This window comes from Thamnophis sirtalis, unplaced genomic scaffold (assembly GCF_051295495.1).
Source record: "Thamnophis sirtalis isolate CommonGarterSnake01/CBP01778 unplaced genomic scaffold, rThaSir2_p1.2 scaffold_13, whole genome shotgun sequence".
Classification (NCBI taxonomy): Eukaryota; Metazoa; Chordata; class Lepidosauria; order Squamata; family Natricidae; genus Thamnophis; species Thamnophis sirtalis.
In genome coordinates, this window is record NW_028261393.1 from 56015766 (window position 1) to 56039492 (window position 23727).

General features: G+C 46.9%; 1 protein-coding gene across 1 annotated transcript in view; it reads right to left on the reverse strand.

Annotated features, from left to right (window-relative positions):
• The window catches only part of ARHGEF6 (Rac/Cdc42 guanine nucleotide exchange factor 6), a 51132-nt gene that overhangs the window by 20925 nt on the left and 6480 nt on the right, over nt 1-23727 (reverse strand). The window contains exons 3-13 of the mRNA XM_087727963.1: nt 15516-15600; nt 11691-11818; nt 9881-10082; nt 8794-8864; nt 5789-5883; nt 4733-4828; nt 3547-3669; nt 3303-3441; nt 2360-2419; nt 1560-1706; nt 1253-1339 (exon numbers count right to left, since the gene is read on the reverse strand). Of these exons, the coding sequence (XP_087584089.1) occupies nt 1253-1339; nt 1560-1706; nt 2360-2419; nt 3303-3441; nt 3547-3669; nt 4733-4828; nt 5789-5883; nt 8794-8864; nt 9881-10082; nt 11691-11818; nt 15516-15600 (1233 nt within the window). The remainder of the gene's footprint in view (nt 1-1252; nt 1340-1559; nt 1707-2359; nt 2420-3302; nt 3442-3546; nt 3670-4732; nt 4829-5788; nt 5884-8793; nt 8865-9880; nt 10083-11690; nt 11819-15515; nt 15601-23727) is intronic.

Genomic DNA, 23727 nt, shown 5'->3' on the forward strand with positions numbered 1-23727 from the left:
CTAGAAACGGCAAAGGAAGAAATCTCCTTCGCTTGATTTCAGACAGGATATTTTCACAATCAGGGGAGAGAGACATCCCTAATCAGTCTGAAATGTGGATTTACAAGCGGCTGTTTATGGATAAAGCTGGCTTGTCAAAATCAGAAACGAGGAGGTGGTACGCCAAAGGAAATCACCGAAGCCATTAAAAAAGCAAAAGTTGGAATATTTCGGACACGTGATGCGACACCTGGGAAAAAATATGCCATATTTCAGGGAAAGATTGAAGGCAAAGGAGGTCCCAGGAGAAGGAGAAGATCGTGGCTTCAAAATCTAAGGGACCGGTTTGGACCAAACTCAGCAGCGTTTTTTCGTGCTGCTGTTGATAAAAGTAGGATGGCCAAAATGATCACCAATGTCCGATGATGGATATGGAAGAAGGAGGAGGAGGAGGAAGTGAAGGAGAAGGAGGGGGTGAAGGAGGAGGAAGAGGAGGTGGAGAAGGAGAAAGAGGAGGAGGAGGTGAAGGAAGAGGAAGAGGTGGAGGAGAAGGAGGAGGTGGAGGAGGAGGTGGTGGTGAAGGAGAAGGAGGAGGTGAAGGAGGAGGACGAGGTGAAGGAGAAGGAGGAGGAGGAGGTGACGGAGGAGGAGGAGGATAAGGAGGAGGAGGAGGAGAAGGAGGAGGTGAAGGAGGAGGAGGAGGCGGTGAAGGAGGTGAAGGAGAAGGAGGAGGAGGAGGAGGTGAAGGAGGAGGACGAGGTGAAGGAGAAGGAGGAGGAGGAGGTGACGGAGGAGGAGGTGGAGGAGAAGGAGGAGGATGACGTGAAGGAGAAGGAGGAGGAGGTGAAGGAGAAGGAGGAGGAGGAGGTGAAGGAGGAGGAGGAGGAGGAGAAGGAGGAGGATGACGTGAAGGAGAAGGAGGAGGAGGTGAAGGAGAAGGAGGAGGAGGAGGTGACGGAGGAGGAGGTGGAGGAGAAGGAGGAGGATGACGTGAAGGAGAAGGAGGAGGAGGTGAAGGAGAAGGAGGAGGAGGAGGTGAAGGAGGAGGAGGTGGAGGAGAAGGAGGAGGATGAGGTGACGGAGGAGGAGGAGGAGGAGAAGGAGGAGGAGGTGAAGGAGGAGGAGGAGGAGGTGAAGGAGAAGGAGAAGGAGGAGGTGGAGGAGGAGGAGGAAGAGGAGGAGGTGAAGGAGGAGGAGGAGGAGGAGGAGGAGGAGGAGGAGGAGGAGGAGGAGGAGGAGGAGGAGGAGGAGGAGGAGATACATCCCGCCTCACCTTGTACACGAATCCACTCATGCAAGGACTGGCTGAGAGCATCAACAGAACGCTTGGAAACAGCATGAGGTATCTTTCTTCTTTCTCCTGGGATCAAGGGAGAGAGGTACCATGCGTGAACAATTGTGGAAAACACCATCTCTGCAATCCCTCCCCGTCTCTTGATGCTCGTTACATCACTATGTGTCTGATAACCGGGACTGGGAACTTCTTCAGATGGAGCTTCTTCAGGCTCCATGTTGGTTGAACCAAGAAGAGGACAGTGGAGCACCATGGAAAAAGCATCGTGGTTCCGTCTTCTTCTCACCTCATTCCCTCCATATTGGACCATGGCTTGGGACATATAAAGGACGTTGCCCATGGACCGGATGTCTTCTCCTTCCCAACCTTGGATGGTTTCTGAAAGGATCTGCAGTTCGAGTTGCTTCCTCTTCCTCATCTCTTGACACTGGGACTGTCAACAAAGGTTGGGTTACAAGGGGGATCATAGATCAGGCCAAGTTGTTCGTGCCTTGGAGAAAGGACTGCTATCTTATAGCATAGAAGACAATGAATCATTATCGTCTTTTAATGGCCCCATAATCCCTTGCGGGGTGGAATCTGGGCAGCCAAATGAGCTGAGTGTTTACTGGCCGGATGCCCTTCCCTGTTGCCAATACAGAGTGTTTCATTCAGCAGATATATTCTCATTCTGCCCAGAGAGAGAAATATCTGCCTCTCCATGCATAAATGGCTGGGGAATTCTGGGAGTTGAAGTCCAGACATCTTCAAGTTGCCAAGGTTGAGAAACACTGAGCTAGAGCTTCCTCAATGCTTCCATTTCAATGATTCTTCATCTTGCTTTGACAAATATATATATATTTTTCCCCTCCCTCCTTTCTTGGCCTCCGTTCTTCCTCTCTTGCCCCCAAAATCTCCCTCCCTTAACGGAGGAAAACCAAAAGCTGATGATTGTCCCTTGGGCCTTACGAGGGGAAACAACAGGAAATAAAAACAAAACCACTTTCTCAACTAAAATAACCATCAAAAATCAAAAATCACACTTGGAATCTTGCTTGGGACAACAGCGCCCCCTGGAGAGTATTTAAGGGCTGCTCGGAGACCTACCACGAGAGATTTGAAGGTTCCTATGGCTTTCAAAACGTCGTCATGATCAGGATGGGCTTCCTGGGGAGGGAAAGGTAGATAAATTAGATGAAGAGAAACCTTCCCCCCCCCCTTCTCAAAATACTAGAACCAGAAGGAGTGGTGGTTAGAAAGATGTGTTATTGCAATAAGTGAGGTTGCTGTTAGTTGCGAAGTTGTGTCCGACCCATTGCGACCCCATGGACAATGTTCCTCCAGGACTTCCTGTCCTCTACCATCCTCTGAAGTCCATTTAGGCTCATGCCTTCTGCTTCGGTGACTCCATCCAGCCACCTCCTTCTCTGTCGTCCCCTTCTTCTTTTGCCCTCCATCGTTCCCAGCATGAGGCTCTTCTCCAGGGAGTCCTTCTTCCTTCTCATTAGTGGCCAAAGTCTTTGAGTTTCACCTTCAGGATCTGACCTTCTAAAGGGCAGTCAGGGTTGATCTCCTCTAGGACTGACTGGTTGGATGGCCTTGCAGTCCAAGGGACTCAAGGCAGGAGTCTTCTCCAGCACCAGAGTTCAAAGGCCTCCATTCTTTGGCTTCCTTCCTTCTCATTAGGTGGCCAAAGTCTTTGAGTTTCCCTTCAGGATCTGGCCTTCTAAAGGGCACTCAGGGTTGATCTCCTCTAGGACTGACCGGTTGGATGGCCTTGCAGTCCAAGGGACTCAATGCAGGAGTCTTCTTCTCCAGCACCAGAGTTCAAAGGCCTCCATTCTTTGGCGCAATGGGTCCAAGAAGGGGGCTAGAGAAAGAGGCTCCTTCCAGGAACCCACCTACTAGGATGTAGACCCAGGAAGAACCTTGGTGACCACCGAGAGAATCACGGGGAAAAGCCAAACACTAACCCTTACAAGAAGAGCCAACCATTGGGACAATGGTGGAACCAACCGAGATGGATGACTAGTCTTCCATAAAAGCTCACCTCCATGTGTCTCTCAAGTTCCTGCAGAAGGGCAATGTATTTGTCCAGCCGTGTGAACGGTTTGCTGAGACTTGTGGTCAAGGTCAATAGCCCAGAGGAGCTCGTCCCTTGGTTCTCCATGAACTTCTCCAATTCATCGCTGGAAGAGAAGCATCCGTGATGAGAGAGAAGCAGACCAGCCCACTGGATGTGTCTTCTCTTCCCCCTGGGGCAGGGCTTGGGGGGGGGATGTTCTTATTTTTACCTGTGATGGGTCAAGACGTTGACCGCAGAGGGGTGGTTAGTGCAATAAGTGAGGTACAGAGACGCAAATTGCGGCATCAGGCTTAGGAAACAACCTCCCACTCTTTGCTGGTGTTCGGGGAGTCTGTAAGAGACACACGCAGGTCAAATGTCGGGGAAATGAAGATGTAGGTTGGCATTTAAAACCGTTAGCTTTATCTGAGCCAAGAAGAACAGAAACTGTTCTCTGTGGCTGCTCTGACCCTCTGGAACGAGCTCCCCGTGGAGATTCGAACCCTCACCACCCTCCAGGCCTTCCGCAAAGCCCTTAATAGCAATAGCAATAGCAGTAGACTTATATACCGCTTCATAGGGCTTTCAGCCCTCTCTAAGCGGTTTACAGAGAGTCAGCATATTGCCCCCAACAACAATCCGGGTCCTCATTTTACCCACCTCGGAAGGATGGAAGGCTGAGTCAACCCTGAGCCGGTGAGATTTGAACCGCCGAACTGCTGATCTAGCAGTAGCCTGCAGTGCTGCATTTAACCACTGCGCCACCTCGGCTCTTCCGACAGGCCTGGGGCTAAAGAGTTTTTGCCCCCCTTCTCGAATGGTATGGTTGCTGTGTGTTTTTTAAATTTTGTATTGTTATGTCTCGTCTTTTTTATTCCCTTGTCTGTACCCCGTTCCCTGATTGAATTGTGAGCCGCCCTGAGTCCCCTTCGGGGAAAAGGGCGGCATACAAATGTAATCAATCAATCAATCAATCAATCAATCAATCAATCAAATAACTTCCCTGCCATTTATTTGGAAATGTCTATTCAGTCCCAGTCTGTACAGGTACTCTTAAAGGTCCTTGACTTAAAGGTAAAGGTTCCCCTCGCACATATGTGCCGGTCATTCCTGACTCTAGGGGGCGCTGCTCATCTCCGCTTCAAAGCCGAAGAGCCAGCGCTGTCCGAAGACGTCTCCGTGGTCGTGTGGCCGGCATGACTCAACTCCCCCGAAGGCGCACAGAAATGCTTTAAAAAGTGAAAAAAGTTGGCCACGCCCACCCAGTCACATGACACACACACACACACACCCCAAGCCACGCCCACAGAACCGGTGGGGGGCAAAAAAAAAATTTAGACTTCACTACTGCTGGACCTGCTTTCCCCTGGACCCTCCGAGAAGATTTTAAAGAAGGAAACCTCTCCCGGACTGACCTGGCGCATTCTTCCAGCGTCTGGTTGAGCGTCTGTTGGAAGTTGCAGATCTCCTCCACGTTTCCAAGCAGAGCGGATATGTCTGTAGTGCTCAGCCTAGAAATATACGCATCGTGGAAAGAGAGCCGCTCAGCGGGGAAAGAGAATCTCGCCTTAAGAGGCACGGCGAAGGTTAAATATCTACAGCAGTGTTTCTCAACCTTGGCGACTTTAAGTCCTGTGGACTTCAACTCCCAGAATCCCCCAGCCAGCTGTGCTGGCTGGGGGATTCTGGGAGTTGAAGTCCACAGGACTTAAAGTCGCCAAGGTTGAGAAACACTGATCTACAGTGATTCTCCGTCAGTAGTGGGTTTCAGCCCCGGTACACTACAACGGGAAAAGAATCGGTGCAAACTCAAGGTGAACCGCTACAAACTCGATTGCAGGAAATACGGCTTCAGCAACAGAGTGGTCGATTTAGGTTTATTCGATTTATATGCCGCCCTTCTCCCAAGGACTCAACGCCTGGAATGCTCTACCTGACTCTATGGTTACATCCTCAAACTCTCATAGCTTCAACCTCAAACTGTCTACCTTGGACCTCACCCCATTCGCGCACCAGTGTGCCTTCCGTCCCCGTCCTACTGTCCCCATTTATCTATATTTACTTCCTGTGTTCATGTTTATGACCAGACCTATCCTTGTTATCTTGTACATCTTTGGCAAGCCAATAAAATAAATAAATAAAATGAAAACCAGAAAGCCCAGTTGCCTCTTGAAAAAGCACCTTTGGAGACACATTGAAGGTTGTGAAATTGGTCTTCACGCCATTATAATGACCATTCTCATGTTCTCATCACAAACCATCCATTCCTTCGTTGCCCCAACTACTGTTATGCCCTCAAGTTTGGATCTTTCCCTTAGAGAAGGAAAGCAAAAGACCTCATCAATCAAAAAAGGCATTCAAGGTATCCAAAGACGGGCCAGGAGAGATGGAAGCCATCAAGGATCATTTTTGAGAAGTTGCACCTGTCCTCCTCCCCATGAATGGAGATCCCCTCAAATAATCTTACTTACTTGTCATAGGACTGGAGAGACTTCAAGTACGTTCCTAGAAGGGACTGCAGCTCCTTGGCGTACTCGCGCTCCGTTTCCAAAATGTTCTGAAGCACCTGAAGATAAGCAGGAGATAAACGAAGGATGTTAGGAACGATCCGAGTAGATCTTGCCTCCATGGATGTTGGCATCCATGAACAGACTGTAGGTTTATCAACATGGCTAGTAGGCTGACAAGCATTGAAATCCTTCTCATCAAGTGTTTACGGACATGGTGCCAAAAATAAAGTCTCCCTCGAGTCGGCTCAGCTGCTGGTGACTTCATATAAATATCTGTGCGGTTTCTTGGCAACAGGTAGAAGTGGTTTATCATTTCATGCTTCCAAGATATGGTTTCAACAACTCAAGGTTTAGCCTACGATCTTGAGTCTGATATTCAAGCATGGACCATATCCAGCTTTGGTTGGGCTTAGCTTTTGGAAAGCAAAGTTGAGTTGAGGTCAACTTTTGCTCTTTCCTGGGCAATCGTATTGTTGTTTCCCAGGATATTTATGGACAGGAGAAATATATCAAGAGCCGAGGTGGCGCAGTGGTTAAATGCAGCACTGCAGGCTACTTCAGCTGACTGCAGTTCAGCAGTTTGGCTGTTCAAATCTCACTGGCTCAAGGTTGACTCAGCCTTCAATCCTTCCGAGGTGGGTGAAATGAGGACCCAGATTGTTGTTGGGGGCGATATGCTGACTCTGTAAACCGCTTAGAGAGGGCTGAAAGCCCTATGAAGTGGTATATAAGTCTAACTATTGCTATATAAGTCTAACTATTGCTATATTAAAATGTTGGTGGTTGGGAAATACTGATAAAGAGTGAAGCCCCAGGGTTCATGTTTGATAGCTCTGAGGGCTTTCCATGTTCCAGGTTTAATCACCGGAATCAGATTCCCCCCCCCCTAATTGTGGACCTCTGTCCTTAATAATCCGGAACCCACCTGTGTTAAGAGAGGACAAAAGATAAGTACAAGAAAATGTTATTTCTATCCCAGAAATAAGTCATCGCTGTTTTCTTCTTTGGAAGAACATTTGAAGGCTGCTTATCTCTTCTACCAAAGTAAATAAGACCCAGCAAGAAGCTGAGTTCAATGTAGAGATATTTTAGACTGTGATTGTCAAAAAGTTATACCATGTATGGGCTCTGGGAAGTCGGGGGGAGGGAAGGGAGGTGGGGATCTAGGGGGAGGGGGGAGGGGGGAAATATATGTGTTAAATTCTAAAGTACATGATTGCACTTGTATACTGTGGTTTTTTTAATGTTAGTGTCAAAACAGAACAAACCGAATATATTGGAAGGTAATAGAAGTATACCGAAGGGAGGAGCTGAGTGAAAGAAGAAGGAGGGTGGAGAGAGTGAGAGAGAGGAGGAGGAGAAGGAAGGGAGGGAATGGATTAAGAGAGGGAGTGATAGGGTTAGGGTTAGATAGAGGGGGAGGGGAAGTAGGGGTAGAGGGGTATGAGAGAAGGAAGAATGAAAGTTGGAGGGGGTTGAAAGAGGGTGTATGGTGAGTCAAGGTGGTATATTGGGTTTGTATTGCAGGGGGCATTTTCTATAAAAGTGAGGGCTGTGTTTATTACCCAATGTTATATGCCTCGGTTGCACAGTAAACATGTGATTGTATAGAATGAAATGGAAATAAAAAAGATTTGTAAAGCAAAGTAAATAAGACCCAGCCAAAAATAAAAAAAGAGGCAGGAGAATTCTTTGGCCTAACTTGATTAAAAATGGCAGAAGAGTTGACTTTTTTCCCACTCTGACAAAAAAAGACCCCAAAATTCTAGAATGTTAAGATTGCAAGAGGAAGCTTTTCTTGAGATGTTTTTCCCCCTCGTTGCTAATAATAAGTCCTTTCCTAATAATACCCTGCAGGAATGCCTTTAACCTCTGACATCACTGTTGGCACAAACACCCACATGCCAGGGTCCTAACTTCAAAGAAGGAAGTCTTGGGGATATAAAACAGAAATCTCCATTTCCATTGAAAGTGGACCGTGTCCCCTCCAAATGGAAGTCAGCCTTAGAAGAGGCGCTTCTTGGAAAGGCCAATGCGTGTTGTGCTCTCAACTGCAACATGACTTCAATAAGCTGTTGTGGCCCAGCAGCGGCCAACGGAGGTTGCAGCAGATTCGGACAGTGAGGAGGTTGGGGAGGAACATGGGCCATTCCTGGAGTCTGGGGAAGGCTCTGATGAGGGCTCTGTGTTGGAGGCAGAGAGGGGCCCAGGGCCATCTGACAGTTATCAGCTGCCTTCAGAGTCAGACATCAGTGAGGCAGAAGAACAGCTGGAGCCTGTTCCCAGTGTGCACATGCACAGAACTGCCAGATGAAGGGAACAGCTAAAGAACAGGGGTCGACTTGGGAGAAAGGCCACAGGTGGATGATGAATGGCCCCTCCCAGAGGGAATAAAAGAGGAGCGAAAGGGGAGTGGAGTTTGCAGGAGACAATTAGTTCCCTTCATTGGTTCGTGACTCTCCGAGGCTCCTGGCCAAGTTCTGCAGAGATCGGCCTGGCAGCTCTCCCAGCCAGATAAGGTCTGTGACTATAAATCCTCCCTTGAAAGACTTTGCTGGATGTCAATGAACAGAATTCACAATAAATTAATAAAAGGGGTTTTTTGTCGGGACCAGGAGTTGCTTCCTGCTCTCGGGAAGCCTCGGTCAGAACATAAACTAAAAAGCATTTTTTTTAGTTGGTTGAAGTCATGTTGCAGGAGACTCAGCTATGGTGCTGAAGAGAAGTTGCTTCTCCCTTAGCTTAGAAAACTGAAATGGAGAAGAGCTGCGTAATATTCAGACAATCAGCATAACCAGATTGTGTAGCCCCCTTGCAAAGCATGAGTTTCGCTTAAGCTTGGCTTGATTTTTTTTAATGACTTTGTGTGATGTTGCAGCTTTTCTTTAATAGCTCACAAAGGTAGATTTACAGGCATCCTTTCCGTTAGAAAAATCCAGGGGTGATAGAGACTTCTACAGGCTTACCACAGCATAGTAGTTCTTCGTAAGTTGAGGACTTTCGGCTCCTTTCAAAGCCTTGGGAGAGAGCAGTTTATCTGGAGGAGAAACAGTAGGTTATGAAGTGAAATAAAACAAGAAAGAAAAGGAGGAGGAGGAGGAGGGAAATGAGAAGATAGGAAGGAGAAAGAAAGGGAGGAGAGAAAGAAGAGGAGGAAAACAAGAAGATAGGAAGGAGAAAGAAAAGGAGAAAGAAGAGGAGGAGGAGAAAGAAGAGGAGGAGAAGGAAAATGAGATGATAGGAAGGAGGAAGAAAAGGAGAAAGAAAAGGAGAAAGAAGAGGAGGAGGAGAAGAAGAGGAGAAGGAAAATGAGATGATAGGAAGGAAGAAGAAAAGGAGAAAGAAGAGGAGAAGGAAAACGAGATGATAGGAAGGAAGAAGAAAAGGAGAAAAAAAGGAGAAAGAAGAGGAGGAGGAGAAAGAAGAGGAGAAGGAAAACGAGATGATAGGAAGGAAGAAGAAAAGGAGAAAGAAAAGGAGAAAGAAAAGGAGAAAGAAGAGGAGGAGGAGAAAGAAGAGGAGGAGAAGGAAAAAGGGGCGATAGGAAGGAGAAAGAAAAGGAGAAAGAAAAGAAGAAAGAAAAGGAGAAAGAAGAGGAGGAGAAGGAAAATGAAAAGATAGGAAGGAGAAAGAAAAGGAGAAAGAAGAGGAGAAAGAAAAGGAGGAGGAGAAAGAAGAGGAGGAGAAAGAAAATGAGAAGATAGGAAGGATGAGGAAAAAATGAAAGAAAAGGAGAAGGAGAAGGAGAAAATAGGAAGGAGAAAAAGAGAAGGAAGAGGAGGAGGAAGAGGAGGAGGAGTAAGGGGATGAGGCTAAAGTGGAGAAGGATTTTTTCACAAACACAGAAATAATGTAGACCACCTAAAGCTAACTATGGAAACCACACCCTGTTAAAGCGTAAGCAGCCCCATATATAGGCTGCTCTGTACTTTAAGGGACCTCACCCATGTCTCTGGGCATGCAAATCAAACATATCCAAGCAGACGGCATCACAACAACACACGAATGTAAACGCCAACAACGATAGGAACGATCACAACAGATGCCTCTTACCGGTGGATTTAATTTCTCGGACGTAGTTGCTGGGGAACCACCCCGTCTTCCCGTTCAGGGTCCCTTCCCACCAGCCCCCTTCCTCCGTGCGGGTGACGTAAATGAGGTCCCCCTTGTTGATGGTCAGCTCATCTTCGTTGGTCTGCTTAAACTGGAAACGGGCCTTGACCACCAGTTGGTGACTGCCGTTTTCGGTCATCTCCTAAAGCAAGGTCAAGAGGAGACGGTTGGTTACGGAAGAGAAAGACGAAAGAAGAAGCGAGAAAGGGAACCATCCCGTGTCAGGCCTACAGCCATTTTTTTCTTGTGGATCTTTGGCCTGCCACACTTTCTATTGTCTTACTATGCATTTTCTACTGTGGGAAAACGGGAGGGGGATTGTACGGAGTTAGATGCTATGTAGCCATAACAACATTCTTTCTAGAAAGCAAAGGTCATCCTTTATTTTTGCACCTCTGCACTTGAGCCGAGGTGGCGCAGTGCTTAGGGTGCAGTACTAGGGTGCCACTTCAGCTGACTGTTATCTGCAGTTCAGTGGTTCTAATCTCACCGGCTCAAGGTTGACTCGGCCTTCCATCCTTCCGAGGTGGGTGAAATGAGGACCTAAATTGTTGGGGGCGATATGCTGACTCTGTAAACCACTTAGAGAGGACTGAAAGCCCTATGAAGCGGTATATAAGTCTAACTGCTATTGCTATTGCTATTAACCGGAACTGGGTGGGTGGAACTGCCAGCATGGCAATGCAAGATTGGACCATGGGATGGACTTGTGGGTGTGGGAAAAACCAGGAAGCTTTCAGATTCGAGTTTTCCCAGATGTGCCAACATGGCTCTCTTAATAAATTGGAACTCTGATTTGATTTTGGATACTGTTTGGAATCCTGACATCCAGACAGCTTAATGAATGTTTAATGTTTAATTAAAAAGGAGGACCAGGAGAGACATGATAGCAGTCTTCCGATATCTCAGAAGCTGCTCCGAAGAAGAAGAGGGAGTCAAGCTATTCTCCAACGCACCCAAAGGCAGGACGAGAAGCAACAGATGGAAACTAATCAAGGAGAGAAGCAACTTAGAACTAAGGAGGAATTTCCTGACAGTGAGAACAATTAATCAGTGGAACAGAAGTTGCCTCCAGAAGTTGTGAATGCTCCAACACTGGAGATTGGACAACCGTTTGACTGAAATGGTATCGGGTTTCCTGCCTAAGCAAGGGGTTGGACTAGAAGACCTTCAAGGTCCCTTCCAACTCTGCCTGAATAGCAAACAGGAAAGCTTTGTTAGGAAGAAGCAGAAGAGAGATGCTTTGTTGTCCAACCGATGTCAGGACGGGCTGAAACTATGAAGCTGACACCTTCTCCAAAAAAGTTGGATTGGAAGGAGGAAATTCCTGCTTCACCATTCAGCTGTAAAAGTCTTCTGCTGCGCCAGGTTAACACCAGGCCTTGAACCCCTGCCTGCTACTTCCTGTGACAATCCAACGTATTTTAAGGATGGCGTATTATCCTTGACTTGGGCTGCTATGCCAGCCTCTCCAAAGGAATAGGCCAGGAGAAGAAAAAAGATTTTAAAAAAACAAACAAGCAGAGGATAGAGAAAGCCAACTCAAACCTAAACGACCACGAATTTCAACTAAAACAACGTTGCCTTAATTAAGTCCAATCGCTAAGCTGTTTTTTGTACATAGGTCCCCATCTTCTGAGATGGCAGAAAGGGGCAGAATGGACTTGAGAAGGCCACACTCCCACGGGTGGTGAAGGAAGCTGCGAATGGGGCATTCCTGGTTCTGGGTGGGATCGCGTTGAAAACATACCCCAACTCTTGACTGTCTCTGCAACACTCTGGATAGCCGAGCGGAGGCGGCTCGGGTGAGGGGCTGGCAGTCACCGGGGGACGGAGAAGGCAGCTGAGAACATGGCTTCCTGGTAGAACTTCCTGGATCTGTTAAAAAGGAGAAGAGGTCAAAAAACGGAAGGAAATAACGCTTGCTGGGCTGAGATCTCTAATGGGTCGAAGGAAGCCTGCGTCCTTTGCACCCCAACTGAAAACCCCCTGAGCGTTTCTCAATTTTAACCATTTTATTTTTTTTTAATGACAATTTTTTTTAATTTTAAACACATAAGCACATCAACAGAAACAAACACATGACTTAAAAACAACATAGGAACAATAAGTTCCATCGTATATCATACCGCAGTTCCGAATCGGTTTCTTTGCAGTTAGTGTTTTCCCTTCTATACATTTCTATCTTGCGTTCATAATCTCGCTACTCGTTATCCATTTTTATGTACAGCCGCCTTCAGGAAAGTGTGGGGCGAAATCCCCTCTTACATGACCTGGCTCACAACACCAGGACTTAAAAGAAGCCTCTCCCCGCCCAGCCTTCGGAAGAAAAAAAAGGGTGTTGCTAAGTGAAACAGCTTTCAGCCTCATATGGCGAGCCATTTCGGAAGGAGGGAAGTGTGGGTGGATTATTAGTGTGGCATCCATGCGCCATCCTCTCTGTCAACCAGCTGGTGTCACAGATTGTGTGAGTTGGAGAGGTATCTAGTCCAGCCCTGTTCCAGGCAGGAATTCATTAAGACAGTCTTTCTCAATTTTAACTATTTTAAGATGGGTGGGCCCTCCATCCATGCTCTATTTGTGTCTCTCTCTCTCTCCCTCCCTCCCTCCACCTGTCCATGTTATACGTTTCTCCATCCATCCATCTATCTATCCATCAATTCATCCATCCATCCATCCATCCATCCATCCACCCATCCACCCATCCATGTTATATGTTTCTCCATCCATCCATCTATCCATCCATCAATTCATCCATCCATCCATCCATCCATCCATCCATCCATCCATGCTCTATTTGTGTGTGTCTCTCTCTCCCTCCCTCCACCCATCCATGTTATATGGTTCTCCATCCATCCATCTATCTATCCATCAATTCATCCATCCATCCATCCATCCATCCACCCATCCACCCATCCATGTTATATGTTTCTCCATCCATCCATCTATCCATCCATCAATTCATCCATCCATCCATCCACCCATCCACCCATCCACCCATCCATGTTATACGTTTCTCCATCCATCCATCTATCCATCCATCAATTCATCCATCCATGTTATACATTTCTCCATCTACCCATCCATCCATCAATTCATCCATCCATCCACCCATCCACTCATCCACCCATCCATGTTATACGTTTCTCCATCCATCCATCTATCCATCCATCAATTCATCCATCCATGTTATACGTTTCTCCATCTATCCATCTATCCATCCATCCATCCATTCATCCACCCATCCACCCATCCACCCATCCACCCATCCACCCATCCACCCATCCATGTTATACGTTTCTCTATCCATCTATCCATCCATCCATCCATGTTATATATCTGTGGGATAACTGGTATAGGTGGATGGAGGAAAGAAACAAAAATCAATGAAAGAATATATATAACAAAACTCAAAATAGTTATGAGTAAAATAAGAGGGTTTAGAATGGTGAAATCCAAATGAAATACAATAGAAGGGGAAATAATCTAAGATGAGCTATATCGATTGATGATTGATATTATAAAAAACAGGAAGTTCCTGTTCGTACTGTATTGTATAAATGTGGTGTACGCCTATTTTTTTGTGTGTGTGTATTTTTGTGTGCGTGTTTGTTAATAAAAATAAAACAAACAAACAAAAAACAAACAAAAACATGTTATATATCTGTCTGTCTGTCCATCAATCCATCCATCTACCTATCCATCCATCCATTCATTCATCCATCCATGCTATGTCTGTGTCTATCTGTCTCCCTCTTTCCACCCATCCATGTTATAAGTCTGTTCATCCATCAAATCATCCTTCCATGATATCTATCTGTCTGTCCATCCATCCATACTATATCTGTGTCTATCTGTCTCACTCCCTCTACCCATCCATGTTATATGTCTGTCCATCCATCCATCAATTCATCCATCCATTCATCCAAGAAATGAACATCAGAACACAGTGGCCAAGAAATAAATCAGTATCTCTTTTCAGGTATCAAATGATAGCCTTCAACATTCCCCATCCAGTGTCACAGGTATTCTTGCCACCCCCACAGATACAAATATATAAATCTCCACTGGTGGGACAGGATGGGACCCTCTGGAAGGTCTGCCATCTGTTTCACACCAAGCAGGACAAGATAAAATCTATTCTGATGTGCTTAGGAAGCCTCAATCCTTTTCTATATTCTTCAGCTCGCTCTGAATCTTGTTAAAATCTACAATCTGTTCAGCAAGATTCCACTGTTTGCATCTCCTAAAGCTTTTAGCTTTAAATAAAGATTTCATTGCGCATTACCAGCCCGACCATATCATGTTAAGCGGATCCTTGCCAAATCCTCCAAGAATGATCAAAACAGTAAAGAAATAGTAGAGAAAATACTGACACGTGCATTTTACTCTATTAGCAGTCCAACACTGAGAAAGAAAGAAAGAAAGAAAGAAAGAAAGAAAGGAAGGAAGGAAGGAAGGAAGGAAGGAAGGAAGGAAGGAAGGAAGGAAGGTTCATTTTGAGGAGGGAAGGAAAGAAGGAGATTCATTTTGAGGAAGGAAGGATAGACATGGAAGGAAGGAGGGAAAGAAAAAAGAAATATTAATTTTGAGGAAAGAAAGAAGGAAGGAAGGAAGGAGGAAGGAAGAAGAAGTGATGGAGGAAGGAAGGAGATTCATTTTGAGGAAGGAAGGAAGGATAGACATGGAAGGAAAGAGGGAAAGAAAAAAGAAATATTAATTTTGAGGAAAGAAAGAAGGAAGGAAGGAGGAAGGAAGAAGAAGTGATGGAGGAAGGAAGGAGATTCATTTTGAGGAAGGAAGGAAGGATAGACATGGAAGGAAGGAGGGAAAGAAAAAAGAAATATTAATTTTGAGGAAAGAAAGAAGGAAGGAAGGAAGGGGGAAGGAAGAAGAAGTGATGGAGGAAGGGAGGAAGGATAGGTGGAAGGAAGGAAGTTTCATTTCAAGGAAGGAGGGAAGGAGATTCATTTTGAGGAAGGAGGGAAGGATGGACATGGAAGGAAAGAGGGAAAGAAAAAAGAAATATTAACTTTGAGGAAGGAAAGAAGAAAGAAAATAAATAGGATACGGGGGGAAAACTAAACTGGAACATACTTTCGTCTTTGAAAAGGAATAAGCAGCAGTTTCTATAGGAACAGCCAATTTTTTATTCTATTGTTCTTCTGCAAATAGATGGGGCTGTGTGTGTGTTTGTGTGTGTGTAGATGCCCCACATTGTCAAGATAAAGCCTCTTTCAAGCCTAGCTTGACTCGTGAGTCCTCTGTGGACACATCCTTGGCTTTTATTTAGCAACGACATGGAAAGTTTGCCTCTGTCTTCTGTCAACGCTTCTCCCCCACCACCACCACCTCCCAGAGCTGGCCTACAGCCCCGAGATATTGCGGTCGCTTGCAAACCCGGCTGAGCCTTTTTTGAAACTAGCCACGGTTGGCTTTAGCGAGCTGCCTGCCCCCCCCTGCCCCGTCTGCAGAAATATCCCTGGAGCTCGGAGCAAAGCAGGGAGACGAAGGCGAGAGACGTTTGCAGGAAAATATTGTGACATTCCCCCCCCCTTTTTTTTTCCTGCCTTACCTTCCGTGGCTTTGTTGAGAGACAAGAGGGCAGTCAGTACCTTGGAGAAGTTTTCTCCGGAGTAGAGATCGTGGGCATCAAACTGCTGGGGAAAAGACGAAAAAATGAAAGGAAGAAAGGTCATGGCAACCTTTGCAGCCTTTAGAATAGAATAGAGTAGAATAGAATAGAAAAGGGTAGAATAGAATAGAATAGAATAGAATAGAATAGAATAGAATAGAATAGAATAGAATAGAATAGAACAGAATAGAACAGAACAGAATAATGAAGAATAGAATAGAATAGAAAAGGATAGGATAGAATAGAACAGAACAGAATAATGAAGAATAGAATGGAATAGAATAGAATAGAATAGAACAGAACACAATAGAATAATGAAGTATAGAATAGAATAGGATAGGATAGGATAGGATAGAGCAGAACAATGAAGAATAGAATAGAATAGAAAAGTATAGAATAGAATAGAAAAGGATAGAATAGAACAGAACAGAATAGAATAATGAAGAATAGAATAGAATAGAAAGGGATAGAATAGAATAGAACAGAACAGAATAGAATAATGAAGAATAGAATAGAATAGAATAGAATAGAATAGAATAGAATAGAAAAGTATAGAATAGAACAGAATAATGAAGAATAGAATAGAATAGAAAAGGATAGAATAGAATAGAACAGAACACAATAGAATAATGAAGAATAGAATAGAATAGAAAGGGATAGAATAGAATAGAACAGAACAGAATAGAATAATGAAGAATAGAAAAGAATAGAATAGAAAAGAAAAGTATAGAATAGAACAGAATAATGAAGAATAGAATAGAATAGAATAGAAAAGGATAGAATAGAATAGAACAGAACACAATAGAATAATGAAGAATAGAATAGAATAGAAAGGGATAGAATAGAATAGAACAGAACAGAATAGAATAATGAAGAATAGAATAGAAAAGTATAGAATAGAACAGAACAGAATAGAATAATGAAGAATAGAATAGAATAGAATAGAATAGAATAGAAAAGAATAGAATAGAAAAGAAAAGTATAGAATAGAATAGAACAGAATAATGAAGAATAGAATAGAATAGAAAAGGATAGAATAGAATAGAACAGAACACAATAGAATAATGAAGAATAGAATAGAATAGAATAGAATAGAATAGAATAGAATAGAATAGAGCAGAGCAGAGCAGAGCAGAACAGAACAGAACAGAACAGAACAGAATTCTTTATTGGCCAAGTGTGATTGGACACACAAGGAATTTGTCCTTGGTGCAGATGCTGTCAGTGTGCATAAAAATACATTCATCCAGAATCATAAGATACGACACTTACGGATAGTCATATAATACTAAATATGCAATCAACATAAATCACACTAGGAAACTAAATAAAACAATATGCATTGTAAAGATACAAGCCACCAGGTTATAGTCACAAGTAGGAGGAGGTAATAGGAAGGATGAGAAGAGTAATAGTAACACAGTTTTAGTAAACAAAATTTACTAATGTAATTGAGGAAATGCAATCCAAACATTTAGAGCACTCTCAGTTGCTGTGAGTATGCAAAGCTCCATGTTTAGGAGCAGTCTACCTCACAATACCTGTTGCTAAGGCTGGAGGCTACAGAAAGAACCCCCTTGGTGAGCTTCCTAGAGATAGTGGCTAGCAACACGGGGCTGATGGGCCACCCCAAACCTTCACTTTCCAATTATCAACCCAGCTTTCCCAACCCTCCAGATGTGCAGAGTTCGATTCCCAGAATTCTCGACCACAGGAGGGGAGAATGCTGGGATTTTCTAAAAAAACAAACAAACACAAAACACGCCAATCATCCAATCCCAATACTTTTAACACAGCATCATTCTGGCTTCCATTTGGGATGGGGTGGGGTATAGATTTGTTTGGATTCCCCCCTCCCTGGCATTTCCTCCCCTCCTTCTGGTAGCCACCGGTTGTTTTGGCTGCATTTTTGCTCCTTAAAACAGAGGTATGCAGAGTTCATTCCACCAAAGGGCAGTGCCACCATCTTCAAGAAAGACTGTTTTTACCAAAGCGGGTTAAATTTTAAAAGTAACTTTTTTCCTTTACGTCAGCTGTTTTTGCAACTGAACACCCCCCCCCCCAAAAAAACGCTAAGCTTCTCTGGTTTTCTTTACATACCAGCCAACCCAAGGGCTATTCTGTGGCCTGAGGACTATAATTTTGAGTTTCTAAAGAAGGGAACAGGATTTTTGTTTATTTGAACAACGGTTTGCAAGGCCAAACTATCATCTGTGCCACTCCACGATTCTGGATTGTGGTCCGTATCGTCTCGGGCAGTTTGAGTACCAGAGGAATCTGGGGGCCTTAATTTAGGAGTAAAGATAAAGCTTTCCCTCGCACATATGGGCTAGCCATTCCTAATTCTAGGGGGAATGGTGCTCATCTCTGCTTCAAAGCCGAAGAGCCAGCGCTGTCCGAAGACGTCTCCGTGGTCATGTGGCCGGCATGATTAAACACTGAAGGAGCACAAAACGCTGTTCCCTTCCCACCAAAGGTGGTCCCTATTTTTCTACTTGCAATTTTTGCATGCTTGGTAGGTTGGCAGAAGCTGGGACAAGTCATGGGAGCTCACTCTGTTACGCGGCGCTAAGGCCAAACTATCATCTGTGCCACTCCATGATTCTGGATTGTGTATTCCGTATCGTCTCGGGCAGTTTGAGTACCACAATTATGGCCAATTTATGGCAGAATCAGTGAGTGCATGGTCTGGGAGGGAACTATGTGTTGGAACCCAATCTCGCCCCGCCCGAATGTTGAATGAATGTTGTGTTTTACTGATTATTTTTTTCTTTATTCACATTTCTTTTGTGTCCTGTCTCACACTCCCCCTCCTATGAAATGTAAGCCGCCCTGAGTCCCCTTAGGGAAAAGGGTGGCCTATAAATGTTAATAAAACAAACAAACAAACAAACATTTTTTTTCTTGCAAACAAATATAGTCCATTTCCCCAAGATTATTATCTACCCAATAAAATACGCACCCAGATACCGATGCAATCAGAAACAACTCAAGAATGGACACTGAAAGTCACAAACTTAGCCGAGATGGCTAAAATATCGGCATATCTTAAAGATCACTCAAATGAGAGATATAAACGAGACTGGAAAAAATGGATTGACTATATACAGAATAAATACGGGACCAAGAAACTCCAGTTAGCCTATGCTTAAGATCAGGAATGATTTAAATTGTTCAAAGTTAGTTCAGCAAGAAGAAGCTAAGGTCAATGTAGAGATGTCATTAATTTCTTTATTTCTTTTTTTCTCAATAGATTTTAGACTGCGTTTGTTAGAAATCCATACCGTGTACGGGTTCTGGGAAGTTGGGGGGGGGGAAGGAGGAGGGGGTTGGGGTGGAGGGTGGGAGGGGTATATATTAGGCTAGACAAGAAACAAAATCACATGCCAGTATTTGAAATAATCACATAGCAATAGCAATAGCAATAGTTAGGCTTATATACCGCTTCATAGGGCTTTCAGCCCTCTCTAAGCGGTTTAGAGAGTCAGCATATCGCCCCCAACAACAATCCGGGTCCTCATTTTACCCACCTCGGAAGGATGGAAGGCTGAGTCAACCCTGAGCCTGGTGGGATTTGAACAGCCAAACTGCTGAACTGCAGTCAGCTGAAGTAGCCTGCAGTGCTGCATTTAACCACTGTGCCACCTCGGCTCTTAGCAGTATTCACATACGAGTATTCTGGTATTTGAGGGGCTGCCACAAAGAAGAAGGGGGGGGGGAATCAGCTTATTTTCCAAAGCACCAGAAGGCAGGACAAGAAGCAATGGATGGAAACTAATCGAGAAGCAAGCCTGGAATTAAGGAGAACTTTCCCGAGAATGAGAACACTTAAATCAGTGGAACGACTTGTTTCCGGAAGTTGTGGATGATCCAACACTGGAGGTTTTTAAGAAGAGATCGGAGAGTCATTTGTCCAGAATAGTTTAGGATCTCTTGCTTGAGCAGGGGGGGGGGGGGTTGGACTAGAAGACCTCCAAGGTCCCTTCCAGCTCTATTCTATGATTTCTCCCGTTAAGACGGATCGGGACAGAATGTGCATCAGCAGTAGAAATGACTAATGAAAGGCCCTTGAAGAGGGTGGGGGGGAACCTTGCGTCCTTTTTTAAAAAAAAAAAGGGGGGGGGAGAGGAAGGGACACCATCTGTGGCAGCCAGAATGGCATGCATCATTTCGTAAGAGGCATTCCACCGTGTGCACAATTGGAAAATTCCCCCTTTTTTAAAAAAAACAACATATTATTGGTAGCCTATATTTATGGAAGCATCACGGCCTCTACAGGAGATTTAATCACGGTCAGGTTATAAATGGTATCACGTCCACATCCAAGACAGACCCCCCCCCCCATCCCATCCAAGCTAATCCAGAATTCCTGAATGAGTTTATGGTCAGAAAAATCCTTGCTATGGATCTAAGGACATTTCACCGGTTTATCTGTTTGCATAAGCAGCCAAATTCCCTTAAAACCAATTTCTCCCTTTGACGGACTGATCATTGCCATCACAGGATTAGACAGTCCAGGGGTGGGTGGGTGGGGGTGGGTGGGGAATAGCCGTGCTATCCTTGGATGGAAAGCAAGATGGGAAGAGTGGCAGATTGGGATCAGAAGGAAGAACCTCACCGAAGGAGGCCTCAACCCAGTCCCACCTTGGAGGAAGGTCTTCTGATGTTCTCCAGAACTTGCAAGTCAATCAATCAAGCGCAGGTAGGGAAGGACTGACACCATGGTGGATCTTCCACACCGAGTGGGTGGGTCTCCCCACAGCCCCCTGCCCCTCTTAAACAAGGCCCTCCTGGTTTAGAGTCTAGAGCAGGAGGTGGGGTGTTTCCAAACTTTGTCAATTTTAAGACTTGGCTGGCTGGAGAATTGTGGGTGTTGAACAGTGGTGGGTTTCAAAAAAATTTGGAACCTACTCTGTGGGTGTGGCCTCCTTTGTGGGAGTGGCTTGCTGGCCATGTGACCTGGTGGGGGTGGCTTGGCAGCCATGTGTTTTCTCTCCCTCCCCCCCTCTCTCTCTCCTTCCTTTTGTCTCTCTGTCCCTTTTTTCTTTTTTTCTTTCATCTCGCTCCCACTCTTTCTTTCTTTCTTCTTTTTTTATTTATTTATGTCTTCCTTTCTTTCTCTTTCTCTCTCTCTCTGTGTCAGTCAGTCAGTCAGTCAGTCTGTCTGTCTGTCTGTGTGTGTGTGTGTGTGTGTGTGTCAGTGGTGGGTTTCAAAAAAAATTGGAACCTCTTCTGTAGGTGTGGCCTGCTTTCCGGGTCCACTGGTGGAACCTCTTCTAACCGATTCGGTAGATTTGACGAACTGGTTCTACCGAATAGGTGCGAACTGGTAGGAACCCACCTCTGGTGTTGAAGTCCATAAGTCTTCAAAGTTTGGGCTTTGGATAGTTCCTCTCCGTGCAACCCTCCCCCCCCCTCCCACAAGGAAAGGCATTGTGCAACTGTTCCAGTTTTTTTTCACCCTTCAAGGGTCCCGGACTTTCAATTGCCAATCACCTTGCCTGCTCTTAAGGAGAGATCTAGCGCCCCCCCACAGCCTCTCCCCTCTGTTCACCCCCTTGTCACTTATATAAGTTTATAAGTTTAATAACATTTATATGCCGCACTCTGGGCGGCTTACAGTACAGAATAAATCAAGAAAAAAAAATAGAAGGAAAGAAAAGATAGATTTAAAAACAGCACACCATGCACTCCGTTCTAAATGGGGCTGGACGGTATTTGGGGGTCAACAGCCCCAGGCCTGCCGGAACAGCCAGGTTTTAATGGCTTTCCAGAAGGCCGGGAGAGTGGGAAGGGTCCGGATCTCTGCGGGTAGATCATTCCACAGGGCCCGGGCAGCAACAGAGAAACACCTCCCCCGAGTAGTCGCCTCTTTGCTCCAGAAAAGCAACTCCGTTAAGGCCGGAGAAATCATTAATCTGTTTCTGGGCCGACAGCAGAATTCCCAACTTGACCTCTAAGAGTACAGATTGACAGGGACGGGTGGCAGCTCATCAAGCGGGACAAGGCCCCCTTCCAGTTGGAAGCTGCCCCCCACCTCCTTGATGGATGGAGAGCAAAGGCCATAAGTGGACGATGGGCCTGGATGTCCAACCCCCTCTTCCCCACCCCCCGCAAATTGGATCTGGAGACACCCAGGGCTTCGGCACAGCCGCATCCTGCAAGAGGACGCCCTCCAGATGTGGAAGGGGGGGCGCCGCGGCTGTCCTTCTTCGGGCTGCGGGGGAGGGGGCTCACCTCGCAACATCTGGAGGGCGTCGCAAGAAGACCCAGGGCCGTTAGGAGGAGAGAAAGGACGGAGCCGGGTTTTTTTTTGTTGTTGTTCACGGGGATCCTCGGGGCGCCCCGAAAACCGGGGGCCGAAGGAGGCTCCGGGGAGAAACTTATCAAGGAAGGAGGAAGCGACTTACCTGCGCTGGAAGCTTTGCGGGGAAACCTTGCAGGCCCCGGGAAGGAACGGAGCAGGGTCGGGGGCGTCCCGGGGAGCCCCTGCGCGGGTCGCGAGAGGCGCGGAGGGGATGCGGAGGGGACCGCGGAGATGGAGGAGGAGGAGGAGGAGGAAGAGGAGGAGGAGGAGGAGGAGGAGGAGGAGGAGGAGGAGGAGGAGGAGGAGGAGGAGGAGGAGGAGGAGGAGGAGGAGGAGGAGGAGGAGGAGGAGGAGGAGGGCGAAGAAGAAGAGGAAGACTCCGCAGCTGGCTCGCCCGTCCGACGGGGGGCTCAAGCCCTGCGCTCCCTCTGCCCGGCTGCTGCTGCTTGCCTGCCTGCCTGCCTGCGATCTCGGAGCCCCGTTGGGCAGGGACGGCGCTGACCCGGAGCTGGATCGCGGGCGGGCGGCGCAAAGCAGGGGAAGTGACAGGCGGCGGGAGCGGGAGGCAGCCAGCCAGCCAGGCAGGCAGGGGCGATGCTCCGGAGCGCCCCCTCCGCGCCGCCTGCCTGCCTGCTTCGGCTCCCGGGGAGCGCCCTTGCCTTCTTGCCTTGCCGCTCCCCTCTGCGTCAAGGCGCACCGCGGGCAAAGGGTCTCCCCGGGGAGGGGGATCCCGCTCAGCTCCCCAGAGCCCGGGCGGGGTGTGTGTGTGTGTGATGATGTCTGCGGGGCTCGGAGGGGAAAGATGCGCGCCCCCCCCCATCCCAAGTCCTCGCCGGTCTGCCACCGCGCAAACCTCTTTTGCAACAACCTCGCTGTGTAGGACAAGCAGGGCGCCACGATCCTCCCTCCCACCCTTGGCGACCAGTCTTCCAAGCGGTCGTTGCCCCGGATCTGCAAGCACGAAGAGCCGGGGGGGGGGAGCGAGGGAGGGGGATGTGAGCCAGGCTGCAATGAACAGCTGGTTTCGGACGAAACGGTAGTTTCGGCCGCGGTTTCGGATTGCAGAGGGGAGCGGCCCCGGCGTGACAAAAAAAAATGTCATTTCGCGTTAGCCCAGGAGGTGCCCAATCCGGCAGAAGCGAATTTTTCGGGGGGGTTGGGGTGTGTCTCCCTTGGAACTCCCTGCCACTCGACTCCCTGTCTGTTGCCCAGCCTGGTAGCCCATCAGAGCCACACACACGTGTCTGTGTGTCTGTCTGTCTGTCTGTCTGTCTGTCTGTCTGTCTGTGGATCTATTGGGCAGCCTTGTTGGCAGAAGAGCAACTGGGTGGGTGGATGGGTCTCCTTTGGAACTCCCTGCCACTCGACTCGCCTGCCTGCTGCCCAGCCCGGGGTCCCATGGCAGGGGTGGGGGCGTGGGGGGGTTTAGGATCTACTTGGCAGCCTTGTTGGAAGGAAAGCAACTGGGTAGGTGGGTGGGTGGGATAGAGGCGGTGCCCCCTGGAAGCTGGTATTTTTCTCATCCCCCACAATTATCTTGCCCGAAGCCCCGACTTAATGACAACCAGATCGAATCCAGACATCTGCTTCGGCTTTGCCTCTCCTTTCTCTGGGGCAGGAACTGAATCATTCCCCAGACACAATCTGCCGCCGCCGGGGAACAATGGGAGTGGGCTGCAAAAGGGGAGGGGATTCCCCCTCCCCAGACTCACATATGACACTTGGTGGGAGTTGCAAGCACCGATTTTTCTATTTCTTCTCTTCCACGCCCTCCCCCACCCTCCAACCTACCCCCCCGTCTCCCCCCTCCCACCCCCCAGATGTGTCTGTAAACCCTGGAAGCGG